This window comes from Pyxicephalus adspersus, chromosome Z, assembly GCF_032062135.1.
Source record: "Pyxicephalus adspersus chromosome Z, UCB_Pads_2.0, whole genome shotgun sequence".
In the NCBI taxonomy this organism is placed as follows: domain Eukaryota; kingdom Metazoa; phylum Chordata; class Amphibia; order Anura; family Pyxicephalidae; genus Pyxicephalus; species Pyxicephalus adspersus.
The window spans coordinates 27,545,655-27,572,284 of NC_092871.1; the positions used below are offsets into that span (position 1 = coordinate 27,545,655).

Here is a 26,630-nt window from a genome sequence, read left to right on the forward strand (position 1 = left end):
TGTCCAAACTTGCATAGAGGGCCAGATTTGGTGAGGTGAAAAAGTGTGGGGGCAGACTAATAACCAGGGTTAGTGTGGGCGTGGTCTGTGCAGCTCCCAACACCGCACACGCCCACCAGGGTGACATGAGGGATTCCCTGTGCACGAAGTCCAGTGTCAGTGCAGGCTCCGTGCAGAGCACGTTCTTGTAATCAGAATGGATGTGGTCCATGCGGTTCCGAACAGCACATGCCCACTATAATGATGTAGAGGATTCCCTGTGATGACCGGGACTGCGGGACGGTGGAAATCTGAAAAGTTTTTCAAAGATCTCCCAGTAAGCAATTTGGTTTAGAAAGTCCAGATATGCAAGCATGAATGACAGCTAGGACAGAAAGCCAGCAACCATGCAAAATGTATATGTAAATGTATATGTATATATAAACGTATGTATAAAAAGGCCTTGCTAGATGAATAAAAGGTGCATAGAGTTAAGCTTTGCGTTAGTTTTGTTTGCCATGATTGGCTGTTTTATGCAGAAAAATAGGAAAGCATTTAGGAGGGATGGAGCCAAAAACTGGAGTATTAGGAAGCACACCTGTAGGAGTATGAGATGGATAACCTTATTCAATTGTTCTAATGCTAATCTAAAATTTTGTGTGTGTTTTTTTCTACTAGGCTCATTTTGTGTATTCAAGCCATCTTCTAGTGCAAAGCTGGAAAGTCGGATGAGAAAAGGAAAGGAATGATAGCTGGAATGATGATGCCATTAGTCAGGAACTTGATCAACCTAACACTCGGATATTTTCCATTGTTTTGAGGACATTCTCTGTAAACACTAGACATGGATATGTTGTGGTTTGTAATATAGAGGTACCTGTAACTTCCAGATTTCGAGGAACCTTGCCAGTATTTACTTTATAGTTCAAAGCATAGGGGTAAGTGGAAAGATTTTACATTCATGGTCTTTTAGAAGAACATTTTAGACATCTGATAAGATCTTTTATTTGATCATAAGTTCCTAATGGCCCTCACGTGCTAGTGCAGTGCAAGATCAGGTAATGAAGCCAGAAGAAGAAAGAAGACAGACAAAGATGGTGGCAGACAACTTAAAGTTAAAAAAAAAACTTAAGATCTCAAATTTTTAACTGAAATTGTTTTGTTGTTGTTTTTTTGCACCCATAGTCATAGTTCTGTAAGTACAAAAATTCATATATCTTATTATAACTTCAGATAGTTTGTTACTGATTAGCTATGTCACTGCTGTTCACAATCTCCTGCACAAGGCTCGATGTAAAATTCCCAGTGTTCTTAAGATTTATGGCATACTGGTCAAATAGACACAAGGATGCACACTCAGCGTCTGCAGAACAGAAGCAGGTGTGCCCTGTAATCCTTATAGTGTATATACCAATAAATAGCACGTCCCACCTAATGTAGATTGCTTTTTCTGGTAACTGAAATTACATAGGGTGTAAAGTTTAGTCTGCTAAGACTTTACAAGTGCTGTCAAAAAGACGGGCTGTGATTCCTTGCTAATGGCAGCTTTCTGATTTATTACCGATACCCAGTACTTTTTATTTCCGTTTGTATTGGACTCCATGAATAGACTGATGTTCCTGGATTCTCATTATCATTTAATGCTTGTATGGACAAGCTCTAAAGTAAATACAGTGGAAGCAAGGGCCAAGATTGCAAGTGCATCATCATAGACCTAATTAATCTCTATAGTGACCACAGCTGCCAAAGTTGTTGGGTTTGACACTGATTCTGCAGATCTTTGAAATAACACAACCCTCTCTACTACCTGGAAAAGGTTCCATTTTCCCAGGCTGATTTCCCCAGTTCTGCAATTCCTAAGAAAATCCCCAATGGCAGCCTTTCTATTTCACTCCATTATGCCCTGCATAACCGAGAAATGTAGTATTTGCTGTACTTTTTAAAGCATCTTTTGCTACAATAGATTGGCAAGATGTGTTTTGGAAGCCTTTGGGTAGGGAGGAGCATTCTCACGAAAATTTTCTTGAACTTCCGATGGGTCTGCAAAGTTTAGGTGAACCGATTTTTGTGAAAAGATCGAGGAAATCATTAGTATGTGTTCCATGATAATAATGACCAATTGTTTCTCTTATAGCACTTACCGGCCAGGCATCCGCGTTGGAGCCTGAGGCTGGGGGGCGCAACCGTGTGGCTGGGGGGGGAAATTTAAAATACTGACTATTTTTAAATGTACTGCTTTTACATTTAAAAATGCTTAATATTCATACCGCCAGGTAGGTGATGGTTTGGACATGACCAAAGTCTCGGTGTAGAAGCTGGGGCTTTAATACAAAGGGTTGTGTGTGAGTATTAGCAGTTCATGGAGTTGCTCATTAGGCCATACCAAGCCGTTATATGATAAAGTTATGAGTTTTATAAAGCAGAATTCAGCTTAGCTTTGACATGTGCAAATAGATAAAGATTTTCTATAAAGAGAACCTCCTCAGGAGATTTTACAAGAAAACTTGTTGAAGTGTGTCCTAAACTCAATAGAAAGAAAATAGATTCAGGATGGAGTACAAACCATCCTCACCCCACTTAGCAGGTTGCCATGGATACATTGAACCTGTGCTCATGATCGGTTCACTGAAAAAATAAAAACATGCTGTGGATAAAAAGCCTGTAGTTCTGTGCATGTAATGGGGGCATTTTAATGACAACCTTGTCTTCAAGTCGCCTTTATTAGAAGCCAGAAGGGCTGAGATTTCCTAGCAGGATTTTTACCTATGTTGTGGATATTTTATAATACCGATATGCAGACGGCTAAAAGAACATATATATATATATATATATATATATATATATATAAAGAATATATATGGCAGTTGTTTTTTTGCTCTGGGTCGTAAAAATGGAATGGCAGAGCCCAAATACATTCAACTATGAATATTGAGCCATGGAGAGGTTCATCAATGCAATATTTTAGAAATACATAAACCCCCAAAAGTGTTTGCGGATTAATATGTTTAAAATGAGTACTTGATTTCACATGGAAACACTAAGGCAGTTAAAATTGACCTGCACCTTATAGGTTAATGATAGAGTGCATTTTACCATGCATTTCCCAAAAACTTGAATGCCCACGGGCCTGTGTGCGGTGTGCTATACAATAATTAGGAGTGTAATTAATATTAATAATCAGTTTTTATATAGTGCCAACATATTACATGGAGCAGTACATTAAATAGGAGAAGCAAATGTACAGTAAAGGTCAATTGCACCACACACTGTTCTTTGTAGGTCATGTGCGGTCATTTTGTCTGTAGCATTGTGATGGCTGCCCATTCATAATGAATAATCTGGTTAATGCAGCAAATGCTATGTGTCACCTGTCAACACATTTAAAAGGGATTGCTTAAGTGTGAATATGTTCCACATGTCTGCAGCAATATATTCTTTATATAATTAAGCAATAAGTCACCACCAGAGCTTTATGTAATATATATTCCAAAGCATTTTATTTCAAAACACAAAATTTCCTGCAGACCAATGTTTCAGGGGCCCCTAGAGTCCAGTATTTCAGGGCAACACAATACCATATTATTTTTTTATTCTTATTAATAAACAGGATTTTTATAGCGCCAACATATTATGCAGCACTGTACATTAAATAGGGGTTGTAAATGACAGACAGATACAGATATTGACACAGAAGGAGGAAAGGACCCTGCCCCAAAGAGCTTATAATCTAGGAGGTGGGGGAAGTAACACACAATAGGAGAGGAGATATGGAATGGTGGGAAGTAGCAAGGGTTTTAAGAGACAGAAGAGGATGGGCAGGCAAGTTTTAAAAGATGGGTAGGAGCAAGCCAAATAGGACAAGGAAGACCATTCCAGAGAGTTGGGGCAGCTCTAGAAAAGTCTTGGAGCAGTGCGTGTCATGAGGTTGTGAGTGAAGTCATTAGTAGGTCATTGGAGGAGCGAAGAGAACGGCAGGGGGAGTACTTTTCTACCAGGTCAGAAAGGTAAATGAAACAAGACCTGTGGAGAGATTTTAGGGTAAAGCACAGGAGCTTGGATTTGATTCTAAGGTGAAATGGAAGCCAATAGAGAGAATTACAAAGAGAGGCAGCAGAAGAGGAGCGGTGGGAAGGATGAGTGAGTCTGGCTGCAGCATTATTAATAGATTGTAGAGGAGAGATTCCATATTGGGAAAATCCTATTTCTGCCCACATGTGCTGTTTTCGGAACTAATAGGCTAATTAAAATTTAAAGATTTAATACACAATGTCATTATGTTTTTTTCCTTAATTGGACCAAATAAAAGACAGGAAATGGTTGCAACAATGACTCACTTACTAGCTTAAAGTTAACCTGTCTGGTATTTCAAAAGTTCTGCTTCAGTGATACAACACACGTGTAAAAATCCTCCCCTCCAATTGTTCAGTTGATTAGTTACAACTGAGAAAAGAGAAGGTAAAGCTGGCCTTAATGATCTGGATGTTGTTTCTCGAGTAGCAAAGTAAAGGTCATTGTAGGCACTTTTCTATTGCTTGCTGTTTTCAGATTTTACACTCAAAATAGTTGACAAGTTTACTTTAGTATAGAAGCGTATGGGTACCCTCCCATATGCACATTGGTGTACAATGGTGCCCATCATTATGAAGCCTAGCCTACCTTTTTATCCTATCCTCCATACAGTGACTGTATATAAAATAGGACATTTAAGAGAGTCGATCTACATTTTAAGTAACATGGAATTATTTGGGTAAGCCAAAAAGGACAACCAAAAAATTGTGGAGGGTTACAGTTTCTGCCAGATTTTATGTCTGCGTGAGTCTTGATTGGGTTGATTTCTTAATATCCCCTGTGTTTGTGAACAGGGAGCCGGATTGACATCAAGGGCCTGATTTATTAAAGCTCTCTGGTGATCTGGGTGATCCAGCAAACCTGGAATAGATCTGGTCCAGGATTAATAACAAAGACTTAAAAAAATCCATGTCAGGTTTTCTGGATCACTCAGCTTCACTGATAAAAGTTTATCCTCTCCAGCCTTGGAGATCTTTATTAAATCAAGCCCCAAGTCTCCAATATGAACAGAGACCACATGTCAATGATTTTTGGTATAGTGGGAAAATGTTAGAATGTCTGTAATTTTTTTTTTAAATTGCTTGCTCTGGATTACAAAGAGAAAAAGTGAAGTTGATCTCATGCAACTATTAAGAGCACCTATAAAGAACTATAATTCCTTCACTCTGTACCAATAAGATTTGGCAGGCATTGGGCTTTCAATAGAAATACATGGGTCATTTGGTCATTCTTTCCTCTCCAGCTCTTCTGCTTGTTGACACTTTGTTGGGGAGCATTGTAAAAAAATTGATTTTGTAAAGACCTGGATGTTAATGTAATGCAGTTGGTATTAAAATAGATTGTTGCCAAAAAAAATATTTTCCAGATGTAATGTGGAAAAGAGTCCTGGGCATTGTGGAGTAAATAGTGATTGATTGGTGTTTTATTTGCCAGAAACAGAGATTAGTATCACACTTTGGGCAAGATGTCGAGTGACTGAATCATTTTGCTGGAAGCTGAACAGTCAGCGAATGCAGATGTCAGCGCTCTCCATCTCACACCACAGCTGGGTCTTGGGAGATCCAAATGTACTAAAACATATAAGGCCTGAATACAATCCCATTAATTGTTTTCTAAAATGATATATATGTTCTTTATAACAAAGGAAAAATGTCAGATCGTATGCCTGCTGTTCTTCATATATATGCCTGTTCTGTTATAAAGAACAAAAATTATGTACAATTATTAGGTAAAAAAGCTTAGACTGTTTAAAACGTATGTCAAAGAAGAATTTTAAAAATAAATGTATATTTTAGCAAGTTTCTGAAATACACATGTTTTCCTGTGTTTTTTTTTCTTTTTAAAATGCTGCAAGCCCAGAAAAATAATTGTTGATGTGCCAGAAATATATTATGCTCCTGCCTTCATCTTTGACATGACAACACATAGGCCTATTTATAAAGCAGCGAATCTGATATTCACTAAAACATTCGCTGGTGAAGAATCTTCAGGTCCATATGTTTTAATGGCAGTCCTGGGCAAGGTTTCATGCTGCCTGATCATGGATGGCTCACAGGTTACGGAAACGCAACCTGGATAAAACAGAACTCATCATATTTCACCTGGGCAACATGTCCAAAATCCGCCCCTACCTGTCCCCAGAGACCACCAAACTTCTTGTACGCTCCTCCAATGACCTACTAATGACTTCCTCACTCATAACCTCATCACCCGCACGGCTCCAAGACTTTTATAGAGCTGCCCCGACTCTCTGGAATGGTCTTTCTTATCCTTTTCGGCTTGCTCTTACTTTCTGCTCATTTAAAATAACACTCAAAACCCATCTTTTCAAACTTTACTACCCGTCTTCTTCCGTCTCCTAAAACCCTTACTACTCACTAGTCACCCATTCCATATCCATCCTCCTATCGTGTGATACTCCCCCCACCTTCTAGATTGTAAGTTCTTTGGGGCAGGGCCCTCTCCTCCTCCCATGTCACCGTCTCTATCTGTCATTTGTAAACCCATTTATAGTACAGTGCTGTGTATGTTGGCTCTATATAAATACTGTCTACCCTTATTATTAATAATAATATTATTAATATTAATAAAAACTGTTTCTCCGTCAGTGAATGTCAGATTTATGTATTTATGGCTCAGATTTCCAAAGTATCCTGCCTATTCTATGCCCTCCAGTCATCTTATTCCCCCATCTCTCCCCTTAATCCCTCTCCCTCATAATCGCTCCTATCCCCACATATAAAACACATACAACTAAACCCTTTTAATTAAATATTTAGGGGACCAAAATGGAGCAAATAAGAGAACTTCACTGTTAGGGATCACATACACTTTAAGCTTTTGAGATCAATGAACACTTTCATTTAGAGATGTGGTTAACATTTTACATTTGTTCTGTGAGATTTACAACACTAACACATTTACAACACTTTAATCTATTTATTAAAATTAATTGTAATTTCTAAATTCAATCTATTAGAATTGACCAGTCTAGTGAAGGCAAACCAGCACATTACTGTCCTTAATGGATCCTGATGTGTTGCAGCGGCTTACTTTAATTAGGAATTGACAATAAAGCTCAACTCCCATTGGGATTTCGTTGCTGGCTGCAATTTTGTGGTATTAGATGTACTAAAACCCAGAATACTGAGGGCATGTAAGTGTAAGACTTGTCAGAGGGGAATAAGGGAGGATATCATAGTGCATAGTGCTAATGTAATGACACTAAAGGTAGGGTTACACTTTAGCAATAGGCATCTAGACTGAATTCATTGAAACAGAATCAATTGTGGTTGTTATTTTCAGTAATAAAAATAGAAAGTAATATTCACATGGCATTATTGATGATAGTTATGGCATAAACAATTTACATTAGTGATAGCTTAGTGAATTGTAACTTCTGTAATAAATAAGACCTGATGATGGTTGAAGAGAAATTACTAAGCGCATTCTATTCCTTTTTTTCTATCCTACATAATATTTTTAGTGGCCACTTGAGGTCTTATTTGGTATATTCCCTCCCCCATTCCATTTTCACATTGCAAATAAGAAAATATAAGAGTTGCAATATTACATACAATCAATCAAGCAGTGGAGTAGCATTGCAAATTGTTTTTTTGTATGACCTGTGTGATTCCCTCTTAAGTACCCCTTTTCTTATTGGTCATGCATGGTAATAAATGTAAATATGATATAAACAAACTTGCTGAATTCTCATTGTTTAAGGTGCAGATTGTTGCATGTCACAGGAGATCCAAGGCACCGGAACACTTCATTAAATTTATATTTATTTTCTGGTTGTGTTACTATTTTATACAGAATTGCAGAAGTGTTTGATTATTCAAATACTTTATTGAAGTTTCAGTACAAATGGTATCATCTGTTCTTTATTTTGCCCATCAAATTCTTGTTTTTATGTAGTATAAAGTGCATAAAAAGCAGACTGAATGCTGCAAGACAAGATATGCAATCTTTGGGTCTCCATTAAACCATCATGCCTTACCAATATCTATTTTATGATCAGCACATCTTCCAACATCCGATAATAAATATTTTAGACATCTAAATTCAACCTTTAATTTTACTATACCATGCCCCAAACGTTGTCAATGTCACACAAAACCACACCGATTTCTAAGCTCTAGTTCCAGGATCTCTAGGCCAGCTGGCGACTGAATAGTTATCCATACATTAGGAGGTTTTGCAATTTTTGAAAAAACTTATACATAAAAATATCTAAAATAAGAATTTGGTTTTTAGATAGCAATCAAATTTGAAAATGAGAATTGTGATAAGTTGGTTATTTACAACACAGAGGTATGAACTATCACAGAGTTTTTATTACCCTGTGGCAACCAAATGGACTCAAACATTAGCTCAGCAATAATCTTTAATTTGACAAATGATGCCAACGGTTCTCCTTCTAGACACTTTTACAGCAAACAAGCTCCAGGGACATATTTATTGCAATCTAATGTACATGGAATTTGTATCAAATTGTAAAGTTGTATATTTTTGTATCGGAATTGGCCCATCATCAGTAGAAGCTGGCATCTCATAATAGTTAACACCTTGGCCAATATTCTAAGCTAGGTTAGAACTAATACCACAATAGTAAATGTGGGCACCCCCCTTCTGCTGTGCACATGGTCACTGACATTTATAGATTTACACACATTCTATTGAATTATATTTCACCAAATTCAACAGAAAAACCAATCCCATGTACCCAGCAAGATTTATGCCAAAGGTAGCACAGACTACTGAAGTTGTTGTAAATACACTGGAAAGTTGACCAATTTTAACTGGTGTAAAAATAATTTTTGCATAAATTTATTTTATGCTTTTTTTTTTAGAACATTAGACAGTATTACAAAATCAGTACAAATTGAACTGACCATTTCTTTTTTACAAATACCCCGTTTTCAGTATGGGTATATGAAGTTGTGATAGACTTCTGTGCTACACTGTCAGTATATTTTCAGTTAGTTTATCCCCTGAAGTTTCACATTTTAAGAAAAATGTCACTAACATGCAGAAAATGGTATATTCCCAGGAGTAAATGAATCAATTTAACTTCTCTCCACCGAAAAAAAATCCAGTAATGGGAATTTATCATAAAGATACCAAACTAATATCTATAAAGTATATGTAAAGCCTAAACTGCTTCTTTACTCCAAGATAAAATAGGGAAAAAACAAAAAACTTCTGATTTTAATTGCTGAGTAGATTTTACCTTCTCTATTTTTAATGATGACTGGAAATGACTGAAAATTCAAAATGTTTAATTCGAAAAATAGAAATGATGGAAATACATACAATGGAGAAAATTGTCTGTAGTGACAACTGTCTCACTTTGGACTCCTATTTCCTGTTGTATCTATGGAATAGGAAGTAAAGCTAATGTCCAGGGATACATACAGATCAAAAAATGACTTTACTGGCTTTACATACATGGTATAGGTAAATTTCCCCAAGTTTACAGGGAAAATATTTAAACATGTGGTAAGGGGAGGAATGGTAATTGTTTAAAAATTTTGTCTGAAACGCAGATTTAATTTAATGATAGCATGGGCATAGGGCAAAAGATGTGTGAACTGTGTAGAAACTACTATAAGAAATCATCATCTTTCATGTTATGGTGTAGCTAAATTGGTGAAAGGTAAATCTAGCTAATTGATGTGCGTTACTATATATTAGTGAACTCTTAAAGAGTTATTACAACACTTGCTGCACTATACTTTTTTCTGCTAGACTTAATGAATCATTAATAAATGTAGATGGATCCCATTCCATGGATTTTATATAAATGGATCACATAAGGAATATTACTGATTGGCTGCTCCTTGGGGTTCAACTGACTTCCATCTATAATATTTTGACAACTTTGGAAAGTAGATTGGATTTTAGGTACTTTTCAGGGGGAGAGTCAATTCCAATCAATTGTTCTATGAATGTGTACTGTAAATTAATGGTATATATATATATATATATATATATATATATTACATCCATCACTTTCTATGTCACTGACCTGAAAAAAGTTTGTCTACTTCCTTCACGTCTTGTTGTTTTGGGTCAATGATGTAGAAAAGACCTAACGTACATGTAAACCCTAACAATAAATTCTTCATTGTTTCCTTTTGTGATTAAAATGATCATTTCAATTGTAAAACAACAAGAAAAACTTGTCGATCCTTTCCAACGACAAAAGACTGAAAGATGCATGAACGAGTGCTGCACATACAGCACTGTTCTGCTCTATGGATAAGGGAGGGGGAGAAAGACAGAGCGGCACCCTGCTGTGCACTCTCCCGCTTCCCTTGCATCACCATCGTTCATTGTCCATTGTCCGTGCATCCGCCAGGTCATTCGGACGATGGACGATGGGCGCTGTACACTTGCCAGATTCTCGTCCAATATTTCTGAGCCGATTATTGGGCGAGAACCATTTTACATGTGTACGTAGCTCTTTTGTCTTACCTTATAGAGCCCTCCTAGTCCTAATCTATAGCTGCGTACACACTTCCAATTTTTATCGTTGGTAAACGAACGACGAACGATCCTGCACGATATCTGCGAACGATCGTATGGCGCCGATCCTGTACCTACAGATAACGACACGATCGTTCAAAGATATTGTACACACAATAGATGCGATCGTTTGAACGATACAGGAAGTGACGTGCACCACAGGAAGTGAGCGAACGTTCGTTCACCGTGCATGCTCAGACCATGGACGATCAGTGAACGACCGTACACACGATAGATGGTCAACGATCGTCGTCCAATCCGATCCACCGGTCCGGTCGTTCATTTCCAACGACTATCCTCGTTCGTCGGCGTCGTTGGTTACTTTTTTTACGAACGATTTTTGGCCAATCGGTCGTTCGTCGTTCGTTCGTCGTTCATTTCCAACGATAAAAATTGGACGTGTGTACGCAGCTTAAGACCACAGAATGATTAACTGAAATCTGAGAGTCTCAGTGGTTGACTTGTTTAGCAAATGACAATGGGAGGGCTGACAATATTCAATCCACAACAATTCTGTGAGGTGTCAGCTTACAACAAAAGATAAGTTCAGTGGCCTAGCTATAGACCTTTGGGCCCCAATGTAGAAATAATATCTGGTCCCCCTTTTGCTGCAACTGTATTACTCCTGATGGTCTTCTAGATACATATGTATGGGTTTTTGAGCTAATATATGGCAAAGTCCTACCATTTAGGTCAAGGACACCCTGACCTTTGGAGCCATCGTTTACATCTGGACCTTGCCCCATTACATCAATGACCCCTTCAAACCCCTACCATCACATCTAGAACCCCATATTCTACATCAACGTCCCCCATTTTTACATCTAAGATTGTTTATTACTGTCACAGATTTTCCACTTTACATCACAGCTTCCTTTTTTCATACCACCTTAACATCAGGAGCCCCATTTTACATCAAACACCTACATTCCAATCAAGAGCCCCCAGACCTGTGTTAGCGTGGGCCCTCAGGAGATCACTCACATGTAGAACTTCATCACCCACTTACAGTTGTAAAGATAACCAGCAGAGGAGATCTTTCACTACTGTCTTCCTTTGATGGTCTCTGAACCCAGTAGTAGAAGATCTTCTCTTCTGGCTTTGTACACAACAATGGCCAGTGGACATGGAAAGAGCCCAAACAGACGGAATACAGGGCCTGATCCCAATTGAGACTCAAAAACTAGACTTCACCATCCATGAATGATCCAAACAACACAAGTTTGTGGATGTGTGTCATTGTTTCAACAAGATTTCTGAGGACTTCCGGAAAACAGTTATCAATGTTCACTGGGGTTGAAAAGGAATGCATGGCTTTATCTAAAGAATTTGGACTCTACCAGTCTTCTGTTATACAGATCATGTTGTAGTGATCAGCCAAAAAGATCACACCAAAAACCTGATGTCTAATACTCTCAGAACACTCAAAGAACCAGGCAAATGTTTAATGGGTTAAAGACCTATCTTGCATTGGTGTCCATGTTCTTAAGTCAACCATTCATGCAACAATATTGAAAAGGCAAAAGGATTCATGAACTTTGCTAGCACTGCTATTTATAAATTCTAACTGTATATTTGGCCTGGTGTTAAACTTTTTGGATTTGGGGAAACTCATTTAAATCTTACTTTAGGGCTCATACACCTGTCTATTGCATTTCATTTTCAGTAAAGCAAAGAATAATGCTCATGTTACTGTAACCACAATGGGTTACCGTGTTGCTCATTTTAGTGGTACTAAGGCAATACCCTTCTGATACATACGTGTTGCAAAATATTGTGCTTATCATTTTTTTGTCCTGGTGAGTAGGCAGCTAATTAAAATAAAAAAACTGTGATGATGAAAGGTACATAGATGTGTAACATAATGCATGTGGAGCAGACAGGTCTAAATGGGTCCCTGTGCTTTTTGAAATACCTGCTGTATACATTGCTTTGGAATTTACATTGTTGCCACCGGGCACATTGGGTTGCAATGACTTGCTGTTGCTTAAATCGACCGAGTTGCAAAGCTTTATAAAGAAAAAAACAAATGTTGGAAGTTGCCATTGCTGACCTTGTGTGGAAAATGCATTTTTGCCTGTCTGTTATAATGATTCTCTGTCTTTGCTACTATCTGAGTCACTGACCCTTAACATGTGTACAGTCCAAAAATGCTATACAGGTAGTCCCAGGGTTACATACGAGATAGGGATTGTAGGTTTGTTCTGAATATGTATGTAAGTTGGAACATGTACATTATTTTATTAAATTCAACTAGGACAGATGGTTGTCCCAACATATTATTAGGCAGTGTGGTGTCAGTTACTGTATAGAATCCTCACTGTGAGCTAATCACAAACAAACCAAAAAAAAACATCTTTATGGAGAGTAGACATACATTAATTTTTGGAGCAAGCTGTGCTCTGATATGCAAAAAGAAACAACTGCCAAGTTGTCTTGGTCATTAAAGAGTTACACGATGTTATAGATCAGCTCAGCTCTTAAGATCACCCACAACCTCAGCTGAGTTTAGCAAAAGATTTCTTCTACAAGTCATGCAAACCACCCCCCATCAAGCCTTCATACTGCACACGAGCGAGCGGGGAAGCCCCGTTCGTATCTAGGAGTCGTCCGTATAATAACTCGGGGACTACAAGTAGTTTAATTTCACAATGGCACAAGGAGTCCTTATCTGAGAACGTATTGTAGATTACATTGACAGCCAGACAGCTAGCATTTTCAGCTGGAAATGTAACCAATACCAACATTCATGTTGCTCTCATAATAGGTTTATATAAGCAATTATTTATCTGGGCCAAGCTGCTAACTCTGTTATGTGACCTTCTATGCCTTTAGCACAGGTTTGGGATCAGCCACTGGGTAGGAAATAAAAACTAATTAGGTGCTAATTAGCCTATCATTGTAATTTGGGGTTTTGACTGAAAAACAGGATCACTTAGAGGAAACGCATAGAAACACAAGAAGGACATACAAACTCTATTCAAGAACCATGCTGTTCCAGTTAGCAGCTTAGGGACCCTAGTGCTGCAAGGCCAGAGCCTATCACTCATTCACTTGCACTCATCTAGGCCCAACACATTAACAGTGCATTAAATTAAAGCAACCAATCATTGCACCTTTACTCAATTTGGAGCAGTCAAAATAATTACTGATGTGTCCTGATTGGTTTCTCTGGATAACTGTGTTTCGCACATAATTGTTGTTGTGTTAATAAAGCTGAGAAAACTGCGGTTCAGTGCACCTCTACACAATGGCAGGACTAGAATTAACACTTTCACTTCTAGACTGCACAATTTTTTAGTAGAGAACTGCAAAAAGAATGTTAGACTTCAAGTAATACAGATTACAATCTATCAGTAAAAATGCCAAAAAAAGAAAAATAACCAAAAATAGATTTGGCACTTATACTATGGAAGAACGTATTTCTACCATATATATACAGGCACCTAATAAACTCTAGCCAGTTACAGATGCCCTTTATCACTCTGCAAATAGTTAACAATATCTGATTCATTAGATAAGCAATTTCTTATTTTATTACAAAATTATCATCTACAATAATGGGGAGGACAGCGCCACAAAGCTGCAAATTTAACCCTTTCACTGGGAATAAAAAAAACACAATGCCTTGCACTGCATTCTTTTATCAGCAGTAAAAGGGTAAATTCACACACATTATCATTACAATCTAAATCCACTGTGAACACTTTTCATACCCACTGTATAATACAGAAAACCCCAACATATCCAATACATGGTATAGAAACATCATTCTATTTATTGTTTAGCAGCTAATAAGTTGTGGCAGATCAGGATCTATTTTTTGTTGAACCGACTGTTTTTCAGGAGATATATTGGCAGAACTGCTTTCTTTTTTGCTGTCTTTAATCTTTAGGTTATTTAGGCTTTTCCCAGTGATTACAGATATAGTAGTTTCTTCCTCTAGGAATTTTACTGTAGGACCGGTGGAAAAATGAGACTGAAGTATTCGACCATCCGTGAGTATAATGTAACTATCTACTATGGCGTTTTGAGGGTGCACCTGTTTGCAGAAAAATCCATGCAATAGCAAGAGGAATTCCTTCTTCAGGCTTTTGTGCATATATCCATAGATATAGGGATGAATGCAACATTGTAGAAAGAAGAGAACAAGCACTATAGATGCTACCCACGTAGGGATGATAGTGCTGGCACAGGAGGACACAATGCTTAGGACACTATAGGGACCCATACTGATTATGTAGGAGGACAAGATAGCAAAGATAACCTTGGCTGCTTTGCAATGGTAGAGTGGTCTGTGATGACTTGTTTTGTCAAGTGCATTTAGCGCAGACGATCTTGTCCCATCAGACCTGTCACATCCATTTGCCTGAACTGGATGAACTAACGCGTTTTGCCTCCTGGCTGCTCGGAACACCATCCCATAGCACGCCAACATAATGCTCACTGGTAAGATAAAAGAAAATAAGGCGCTGAGGATGGTGTAGGAATAACTTGAAGCCCAGAGTACTTTGCAGTAGTGGCTTTGGAGATCAAATTCAACTTTGCCCCATCCATAAAGAGGAGGGGTGCTCTGGAGGACGCTGAGAATCCATGTGAAGAAGATGAGCAGGCTCCCCCTTTTTGGGGTCATCTTAGCAGGATAGGATAAGGGGTGGATGATGGCCAGGTATTTATCGACGGACACTACCGTGATGGTGTTGACTCCAGCAAAAGCAAAGAGATGCATGAGCACCACCACGGCGCCACAGAGACCATGTTCCAAAGGCCATAAATCCGGGAGGGAGGTAACAATGACACAAGGCATCACCAGAATGGTTTGTAACAGATCGGCAACCAAGAGATTGAAGATAAAGCGGTTTGCTACCTGAAGCAGCTGTGGCTTGCGATGAAAAACCACCAGCAGCATAATGTTCCCGAAAAGAGACAGGCAAAGAAGAGAAACAATTAGGGCAATCCTGAGTACAGTGTCGGGCATAGAGGGTGATCCTTGATCTATTGAGAAATGACTTTGGTTCTCGGTGGTCCTGCGGTCACCCAGCTTCTGCATGGTGAACCTGAGCCCCTTATCACACCTCCATCCACAATGGGGGCAAATAACTGTTATCAGCAGCAATAAATATTCTTGGGACTTCTATTATTCCATCACTACATGATGTATCACACTCACATAAAGAGTTCTGTACATGCTCTGTGCATCCATTTTCCTTCTCCTGCATCAGGACCGATAACGACACATAGACCGAGACTTCACATGCTGCCATATACCATGATTTTCACTTCTTCTCCTAGGAGGCCTATATAGTAAATACAGATATTCAAACAACAGTTTCGAAAGGCGGAATAATTCATTTTATAAAAAAAACATTCCATATTATATAAAATACGGTAAAATGATTAATACTAATATTTGTCTCTCTATATTTATAAAAGTATACCATAGACCAATGGATAACATAGCTACAGACACTTGTCCGGTAGGCATTGCTAAATAATCAAGGAGGTGAAAAAATCTGCAAGGGTCTTTTTACCTGTTGATGTGCATTGTCTTATCCCCTGTAGTCCTGAGGAAGGTGATAGAATGATAGATGTGTCTCCATGCCCCCTCCCTGTTGAGTCTATTTCTGTGATTTGGGTAGCTCAGTGCAGCTGGAAAGGAATCAGCCCCTCTCTCTCTTTATTTCTCTCCCTCCTCCTCCTCTCTCCTGTCTTTCCAGCCCTCCCCCCAGTGCTCCTTTGCTCAGAAGCAATGGAGATGCTTATGTTGAGCAAGCAGAGGGAGCTCTACCAACAGGCGCTGGCACATTCATCCTTACCGAAGCAGCAGATTGCTGCATTAAAACATTTTACATATTTTCTTCTCTAATGACTTTTCATATTTTAAATAATGAAGTTGGCAGGGTTCCCTCAACCCAATGTGGTTACCATTGTGCACTGCAGATTTGTTTAAATACTACATTCCAGGCCCTAGCAGACGGTGAAAATGTGTGCTTAGATCCAATGAAATATGACACATATTTACAAAATGTGCACAAGATGACACCATGACTAACTGCGAGCGACGCTTTACATTTGAACCAACACCGGCAAGCAAATAGCTCATCTTGCATATCACCATTAAGTTTACCAGTAATACAATAAAGAGTCGTTTGCATTGACAGCGCTGCCTCTGCTTTCATTTTATCTTCTCGCAGATACCAACAAGCCCACGGATTATTAGCACACGTCAATCTTCACAACTGCCTGGGAAAAGCGCAGTTTTGTCCATTACGGACTACGAAGGGATGCCATTTACAGACTTATTTAATAAAGCAAACAGCAGTGTGTGAAATACAGTAACCTGCTGCTATCAAACCAGATTATTGTTTTACTGATTTGGCCTAGTAAAAGATAATTCCAATTTAACAATTACATATTTGAAATGCTCTTTGTGCTGCTGTATAAAACACTAGGAACCATGTACTGATTGGCTAAACAGTGCAAAAAAGAAAACAAACATAAACATATCATATAAGGTCCTTTGTCAAATCCAGGGCCCAGAGCCGGGAAGGCAAGGGAGCTAACTATTTAGGCTCCCCCATGCTTTAATAACATCAAACATATGTATTAACATATTAACAACAAACATAATGATGTATTTATATGGTACTTACATATTTTGCAGCCATTTATCATGGTAGTAACTGACCCTTAGAGGAGCTCACAATCTAATGTTCATGTGGAATGTTTCTCAACCAAGGTTTCACCAGGGGTTGCTAGGGGTTCCATGAACGATGAGCAATTTGTGCTTCTCAGGACAGTTTAGGTGACACCAATGATCTTTTTGGCTATCTTTTAGGGTGACATTTTTCCCACTTGCCAGCAAAGTAAGAGGCATTGTTCCCATTGACCACTATAATGTGAATAAAGCAGAGGTTCCCTAAAGACCTGAAATGTTCTCCCATGTTAAAAACGTTGAGAAAGAATGTTTGGGGAAAGCCAATTAACTCTCCAGTGTGTTTTTCTGGCATGAGCAGGCAACCCATGCAAACATAGGGAGAACATACAAACCCTGTGCAGATGGTGTAATGGGAAAAGTATCAAGGCAAGAGTGCTAGCCATTAAGCCACATGCTGCTACTAGCATGGTCCTTAGGGAACCACCCGTAGTGGGACAATATAACTACTAGTTTTGACTTTAAGTCTGTGTTCCAGGTCAATGAAAGAACTGAAACCCAGAAAAAGCCAGGCAACTAGCAGTCTCAGAAGATTTGGACTTGCCGCTAGAAGGTATCACAGGTCCTTACATTCAACATACTGTAGCATAAAATTAATTCCATTTATGCATTTTAGATTTAATTGAAGTCTCATTTAAAGGGTCTTTTAGTGTTTTCAGCTAAATTAATGATTGCAAATATATTAAAAATCTATAAACACATGTATATAATGTATGCATATATTTAGAAATATTGTGTTTACAGAGTAAGCTATGAATAATCTTCTTAAACAGTGATTGGTTTGGTAGCCATGATAAAATTAAGATAAGGGCTGGAACTTTTAGCTATGTTCAGCACATCCAAGGGTGATCTGAACATCTATACCGGCTTTAAAGAGAACATATTGCTAACAATCTAATTGTGCAATCTCCTTTAGATTCCCCAGGAACTATTTGGACCAGTGTTTCTCAACCAGGGTTCCTCCAGATGTTGCTAGGGATTCCTTGAGCAATGAGTAGTTTGTGACTCTCAGTCAGTTTAACAGATTCCAATGATCCTTTTGGCTGGCTAAAGGTGGCAGCCTTCCCAATGACCAGCAATAAAAGGGACATTATTCCTACTGACCATCACACTAATATACTGTAGGTTGTGGATATAGTAATCATAGAAGGTAATACCCAAAGACCTAATAATTATTTCAAGGGTTCCCACACATTTAAAAGGTCAAGAAACACTGATTTAGGTCAAGGGCTTACCTGATTGAAAACACATTTACAGTATTGATTAATTAGGCTTTTGTATGACATACCAGTTGGTATGTGATAAGTTTTTTCACAATTGTGGAGAGATTGGACAATGAGATTGTATTGTTCTGAGACAGCTTTAATGGTATATAACCCATTACACAGCACTGGGGTCACTGCTGTTTTTATCACCTGTTCACACTTTTCACAACTAAATGGCTCAAACAGAAGGGATTTGATTTGTCAGAACAGTCAAGCCAAGAGTCCAATCCCACTGAAATGCAGTGGTGACTTTTTAAATGACGCTATAAAAGCAAAAGGCACAGGCCTGGTCTTTAACAACAGAAAATATACAGCTGATGATATTGTCGATTAAAGAGTCAGTTCATTCAAAAGTGATAACTTTCATAGATGGAGCTTTTCAGATTGATCCTGCATGTTATAGTTGCCCCAACAATGAGATCTCTCTGACATAATTACTAATTCTGTTCTACATATCTCAGACAAGAGATATAAGAAACCATCAGGCAATCATCATTACTTTTCCAGGTTTTGTAAAATCACTGAAATATTATGTTTGGGGGAATGGCCCCTAATTGAGATCCCAGAAGCGCAAATTGTAACAGACTTATTAAATGACAATTTTCAGACTGAAAATGCATTTTTAGTATAAATGAATTGTAAGCATTACATGACATTTTACATTTTAGTAGACAAAAAAATTCAAGGGATTTAATTTCCTTTTTTTTTTTTTCTTTTTAGCAAAACCTATACATGCTTGGCACAAAGCTAGAAGAAGGCATCTATCATGTGCCATAATAATATAGGAGGATTCTATTCTACTTTAGGCAAATTAGAGCCAGTCGGTAACACACTCTGCAGAGTCTGATGAATCATTCCCTTAGCAATGTGTGCGCACACCTACATATTGTGCAAGTGCTGATGTAGGGATTGTGTTTTTAATTGAACAGTCTGGCTAAATGGAATTATACTGTAATCTCGGTGCTATTAGTGTATCGAGGTTGAAAACCACTGATTTAAAATATCAGGATCAGGTAAAAATATAATTAGATCTGAGATGCCAACATTTGAATACAGTTACCAGGGATACACAGGCTGGTCACGGTGGTCAAGCAATCCGGTACACATAATTCAGACTGCCATTTGTAGGAATAGGGGGCTGACATGCAATCAGCAGTACACATCGTTCAAATTCTGCCTTTCTATAATCAATCTTCTGTTTTGAGGAGCCCAAATCAGCATACAAATGTACAGAATTCTTATTAAAGTTATTGCTAGTGAAGGTTGTAGTTATCAGTGTTTTTAGCAGATGTATAGCATGGAATGTACTAAGTCATTTTCACGTATGATTGTGGCGGTTGATGAGAATACAGCAGTCCTATTATACCATACAGGTAATTAGATTACATCCTGATTCATTTTCTTTTATCTATACATCTGTAACTGCTGCAGATCTGCAAATAATAATAGAGGTACATATAGATATCATTGGGATGTAAAAACAAATCTAATTAGGTTTATAAAGGTTAAAGTTCGACGATACAATCTGAAATGTTGGAATGCTTGCTGCATAAAATTCAACCCCACCCTGAAGGTTCAGATGAAAACTGGGTCCTTCCAGAATCTGTACCTTGAAGACAAACAGTTACCTGCTGGCATCCTTCATCTTTATTGACCTTTTAGCTAGTTTGCATGCTTCTTATACTTACATGCATGGACCATGCACCAGAGGTTGGAACTTGAGTCACGCGACTTGGATTTGAGTCCGACTTAGGTCATCTAATAAATAACTTGTGACTCAACTTGGGGGTTTTGTCCAGCGACTTGCAGTCAGTCTTCTGTTACACTGCCTTCCTCCCCACCTTCTTTGCATTCTAAGTCCGTGGCTTTCTCCTCTGACAGCTGAAGGGGGCTGGGATGAAGGCAGTGTTAACAGAAGCCTCTTTGCCTTCCTCCTCGTCCCCTTCAGATTTCAGTGGAGAAAGTCAAACTTAGTGGACTTAGAATACAAGGAATGCAGGGAGGAAGGCATTATAACAGACTAAGTTAGCCTTGCAAACGACTTGATAAATGAAGTGACTTGAATTTGGACTCAAAATTGGAAGAATTCTTGGTGACTTGAGACTTGACTTGGGACTTGGTGTCAATGACTTGGAACTTGACTTAGACTTGAAGGGTGACGACTTAGAGCTCCATACAGCCATTTTAAAAATATACTGCATTAGAAGCTTATCAGCTTCAGAAACCACATTTACAACTACTACAGCTACATTTTAGAGATTTGCCATCTTCTTCTTCAACACTTTCACAGCCAATAAATATATAAAGATTTCTCTGATTTATTTAAGCTTAAAACTTGCCATCTATTACATTGCAATGGAACCCATATTTGTAAAAGAGATATAAAGAACAATTTCACTTTGAAATATTGGGTACTGACAGTGTGTTAGGGCATTTAACACTTGCAATCTACTTGTGAATGTGCAGCTCTGCAAGGAGGTGATACAAACGTTATACACTTCACAGTACAGAGACATAATAATAAGCACTTGTACATTGGTGTGACTTTTCCTGCTAAAGTATTCTTTACAAGAAACTCAACCCTGTTACAGAGCAAGACGATCAATCAAGACATGACTGCAACTTTCATGTGTAAACTGATAGAGTGGATCAATATTGAACATCACTGATAGCTTAGTGTACTTTCTAGGTCTCCAATTACCTTTATTTCAGTATGATCACCTTATAATCACTGTCCATGGTGCTGAAATGCAACTCTACTAAACTATGCTCAAAGATGTCTCTGTAATAGAATACTTTCACAATACTCGGTGTTATTTCTGGTGGTCATCTATTACATGCAAACGAAGAATGGAACACTATCGCTAATGTTAATCATATTTTATGATTTTTTCACATTTAGTATTTATAAGTGTAAGTGTAGTATCAAAAAAGAACAATTCTGTGCATAGGCATTGGCCATGTAATATTAACCATGCAATGTTTCCAAGAAAAGAGTGAAATCCCCAACACTTGTAAGTGTAGTATTTAATAACTTTTCTACTGATATTTCATATGTTAGGATATAATAGTCTATGACAAGGGTGCTTAAGCAGTTTCATTATTATTACCCCCAATGCAAAATTATGGCTCATACCAACCTCTGTGATTCTTGCAGGACACACATCTTCTTCTATGAAGGTCTTCTTTTAGTTTTGGAAGTAATTTGGTTCCATGTCTACACTGTAGGGTAGATGTGGTAGGGTTGTGAAATTCAACCTCAACCCTTCCATCTCAAATCATCATACACAACCCTTCTGTTATCCAAGTAATAATGTGGACTGCACACACAATGAAATGTCTATTGTTCCAGAGGTTTTTGATGGGTGACCTGCCGATTGTCCTTAATCAATACATTGATAAAAGTTGTGATAATGCTCACATCAACACAGCTATACAAGTGAACAGCTTATATATACCAAGGAGTTTCAATTGGAGCAACAACTTCTGATACAAGAAGCCTAACTGGTCCATGATAAGGGTTCAGCACCTAATTCTATTTAAAAGGGAGTACGAAGTTAACCATTCTCTATTAGGACCTTCCAAAAACTGAGGTGAGAGAGGAGAATCTACACAATGTGCCAGACCTCTGATGCTGAAATATTATTGTGACGGTTTTACCCTGCAACCCTTATACATTGCATGTCATTTTATAGTGTTATCCAGTTATAATAAACATTTATAATGGTTATGGTTAATTATGGTTAAGGGACAGCTAGTGACATGACTGTGGACTTTGTACAGCGCTGTGTATGTAATATGATGGCGCTATATACTGTGTAGCAATAATAATAATAATATAATGTAGGAAAATATTAAAATATAGGTGTGCAGTATTTTTCATAGATAATGCTGTACAATATGAGGTTGTGGAAAAAATAAATTTGGTTTGAATATATTTTTATTTTTATTTTTAGGCTAAGAACGTGTATAGTTCTATTGCATAGTAAACCAGAATTTCATTTAAAAGTTTGTTTATATAGAAGGCACTTTTGTGTGTTGCTTTGTATGTGGTCAGTAATGCACACTTAAAATGATGTACAAATTATTATTATTATTATTGTTATAATTAATAACCTCCCTGGTGGTCTAATTATATCCGTATTTTTATGTCAAAAGCAGTACATTTTTTTGCGTAGAAATTTGTTATTTAATATTTTAGGCCTGTAATTCTTGGAATAACTACCGGGTATGATAAGTTTGAAACACAAACCATAAATTAAAATATAATAAATAATTATAAAAAATAATTATAAAAAATAATGAATTTATTAGTTTTATTAATACATTTTTTTTTAATTTGTCCAAACAAGGGTACAATATTAGAGAAACTTTTGGATTTATTATTTAATATTTGGATTTATTTTTTATAAATTTATCACTGTGATAAATATTTTAAAAGCATATTACAATGTAATCTGCTCTTAAATTTTCCGCCAAGCCACCCCTCACCAGCGTACCGACACTTCACGCATCACATTGATCAAGCCGAAGATGTGATGCAGAAGGCGGCTGGCCGGGGTTCCCTAGAGGATGCAGAGGGGATCGAGGGGAGCAAGTAGGATTTTTTTATGCTATCCTGACTGTGGCTTGGGGTTACCACTTTTGGTATATAAAACTCACCCTGAGTCACACACCGTCGGGGGGGTTAATAAAAATCAACAGAATTTTTATAGCGCCAGCACTGTAAACTAAATAGGAATTGTAAATGACAGACAGTGACACAGGAAGAGGCAAAACCCTGCCCAGAAGAGCTTACAATCTAGGAGGTGGGGAAAGTATCACACAATAGGAGGGGAGATATCTAGTGGTGGATAGTAGTAAGAGTTTTAAGAGACAGAAAAAGACAGTAGGCATGTTTGAAAAAATGGGTTTTGAGTGCTCTTTTAAATGAGCAGAAAGTAGGAGCAAGCCGAATTGGACGAGGAAGGCCATTCCAGAGAGTTGGGGCAGCTCTAGACAAGTCTTGGAGCCATGTGTGTGATGAGGTTATGAGTGAGGAAGTCATTAGTAGGTCATTGGAGGAGCGAAGAGAGCGGCTAGGGATGTATTTTTTTTACCAGGTCAGAAATGTAAGTGGGACAAGAACTTTGGAGGGTATTGAAGGCAAAGCACAGGAGCTTGGATTTGATTCTAAGGTGAAATGGAAGCCAATGAAGGGAATTACAAAGAGAGGCAACAGAAGAGGAGCGGTGGGAAGGATGGATGGTTGCAGCATTCATATTAGATTGTAGAGGAGAGAGTCGGGTTAGTAGACATAATAGTAGATGATAGTAATATCACTGTGCACGTTACTGCCCTTTGTACACTGTGCTATGTGATGCATACCCCATAATGAGCCATTCAGCTGTTGTACATTATAGAATCCATTTTATATATACTGCTGTATAGTGTACATTTTGTGCTCTTGTTCCCTCTCTAACTTGCTAAACACCAGATTACATTTATGATCACATTCCCCATGCAGTTTGCACTGTCTTTGCCGTTGCGGTGCTAAAACTGTACCCTGATTTGTTAATCCATGTAATAATGATTTATAAGGACACTGTGATTAATTGATTAAAATCAAAATTATCCTTTAAAGAGTGACCAGCTCGTGCACGTAAAGGAGTTGAGTTCTGTATAATATAGTCATAAGGTATTAAGAATATTTAGGATCTTTCATGCAAACCATAATTATATATTTTAAAAGACATATAGGAGAAAATGCTTTAAGGGTTCTGTTTTATAAAAATATGTGTCTGATCATCCAAATGGCGAACTTGTACAACAATAAAGTGAAACATAAGCACACCACTACTTTAAGCAAAGGCTGAAAAAGTACTTTCTAACAATATTTACGTAAATGTACAACACTGAGTAATATGTAGGTGCTATATAAATCCTGTTTATTATTATTAATAATAATATTATTAATAATAATAATAATAATAATAATTTAATGATAAAAATGAATACATCCACTTACAGAAAAGTACTGACATACAATGGTAACAATACCCAAAGGGAAAAAAGTTCTTAAAATTACCATTGCTTCAAGGCAAACAAGCTCCTTTCTCACAGAAGACCTGATAATATAGAGGACCACCCTGGCATTTTATAATATTTACTTGGGTAATGTCTGCTTATACCTTGCTCTTTAAATGTGTATACCAACTGTGTAATTGTTATAGCTACATATTTTGTACCTATTGTGTGTTGGTGCTTGTCTATTCCTGTATGTAATATTTCTTATAAAGTACTTTCGCAGCATTTATTTATTGTAGTGATTTGCTTATATTTCACATTATTGTTGTGGAAGCAAGTATTATTAAGACAGAGAGCAAGCTGAAAATATGTTTCACACTGTGATCTTAAATAGCTTCCTATGTATATTATATTGGAGAGCTTAATGTTGAACTTCTAGTGCATGTTACAATTTGACATAACATATGTATTTTATTACTTTTTATAATTACTGTAAACAATCATTAACAAAGCAAACAGAAGCCTCTGGCATTCTCGCAAAAATTTCCTCAAAGTTCCGATGGATCCGCAAAATTTTTCCAAAATTATCCAATAGAAACCATCGGAAATCCAGGAAATCACTATAGGAGGATTATCGCATAAATACAGCCATGGGAATCCTCCTGTCAGTGAGCGATCCCTGGGCACTACAGGTCAGAATGAGGGCAGGCCCTCATTCTAACCTGCAGTGCCCAGGGATTTTTCACTGAGAGAGGATTCTCACGGCTCAATTCATAAATGCAGGCTCGATACTCCTCCTCTCAGAGTAAGTCATGCAGCTTGCGTCTATGAATGAATGTGGCAGTGGGAAAAATCAGGGAATTTTTCCCACGCTGCATTCATTCATGAGCAGCCAGCCGTGGGACTCACACTGAGTTCCTGGATAGAGAAATTCTATCCAGGAACACATACTACAAGACTGCAACAGCTTGGACTTGCAGGTCCCAAAAATTCGAAAGGCCCAATTTCCCACGAGACCAAATTTAATAAATTTGCTCGCTCATCCCTAAGAACCGCTTAACCCAGTTGCATTTTAAAACAACCAATATAATAAGGGGAGCAATTGCAGAACATCATCTTAAAAATTATATATTACACTTAGACCAGCGGTCGCCAACCGGTGGTCCGCAAGAAAATTGACTGATTGGACTTGCAGGTCCCAAAAATTCCTTCTTGCCGGCCGAATTTACAAAGGCCGCTCTCGCCTACATGTTTAGTAAGCGAGAACGGGCCAATTCACCGCGAGACCAAATTTAATAAATTTGCTCGCTCATCCCTACCAACCGCTTAAACCAGTCACATTTTAAAACAACCAATATAATAAGGACAGCAATTGCAGCACATTATCACAAAAATTATATTTTACAATTAAAAACCAGCGGTCGCTAACTAGTGGTCCACGAGAAAATTTTGGGGGTCGGTAGCTCTGGTCTGTGCATCTCCGAGCGGGGTCAGGAGAAGGACCCGGCTCTGGGGCTGCACCGGCCAGAGCCACGGAACACGTCCCCTGTACAATTCCCAAGCTCAAGGACGTGGGCGGGCTGTGGCCCTGCACACAACCCGCCCACTCCCCCATTGCAGACTCAGATCTGCGATGGGAGAGTGGGCGGTGCTATGCCATAATGACTTCACTCTGGGGGAGGTTCCCCCCCTTTGAGTGACAATCGGCTCCCTGCCCGGTCGAAAGCCGGCGATTTTAATGGTTTGTGGACCTGCAAAGGTTGGCGACCGCTGGTGACAATCATATTATTAACGTATATCCTGTATATGTTAGTATAAAGTACTAACATAGGTGCTATAGAATACACTAACATCCTACTGACCCCTCAATCAATGCTGAGACTTTGACGTAAACATTTTATTTCAAATGCAGGACCAGAAAGGTTTTCCCCCTTGGAGTAAGAAGCAGATCATGTGGAAAGATGAGGACACTTTGCTGCAGGCACAAACACCAACAGACTAAAAAATGCAAAGATTAACAGGCAGAACCTTGAATATGTCACTGGAAGCACCTGACGCGCATA

At 38.2% G+C, this 26,630-nt stretch overlaps 1 protein-coding gene across 1 annotated transcript; it reads right to left on the reverse strand.

Annotated features, from left to right (window-relative positions):
- Positions 1-11,198: 11,198 nt before the first annotated feature.
- On the reverse strand, positions 11,199-16,237 carry GPR101 (G protein-coupled receptor 101). The gene is made up of 2 exons (XM_072430992.1): positions 16,113-16,237; positions 11,199-15,878 (listed from the first exon to the last, which is right to left on the reverse strand). Exon 2 carries the CDS (start codon positions 15,629-15,631, stop codon positions 14,366-14,368), a length of 1,266 nt encoding a protein of 421 aa, XP_072287093.1. The 5' UTR covers positions 15,632-15,878; positions 16,113-16,237; the 3' UTR covers positions 11,199-14,365.
- Between the last annotated feature and the right edge of the window lie 10,393 nt (positions 16,238-26,630).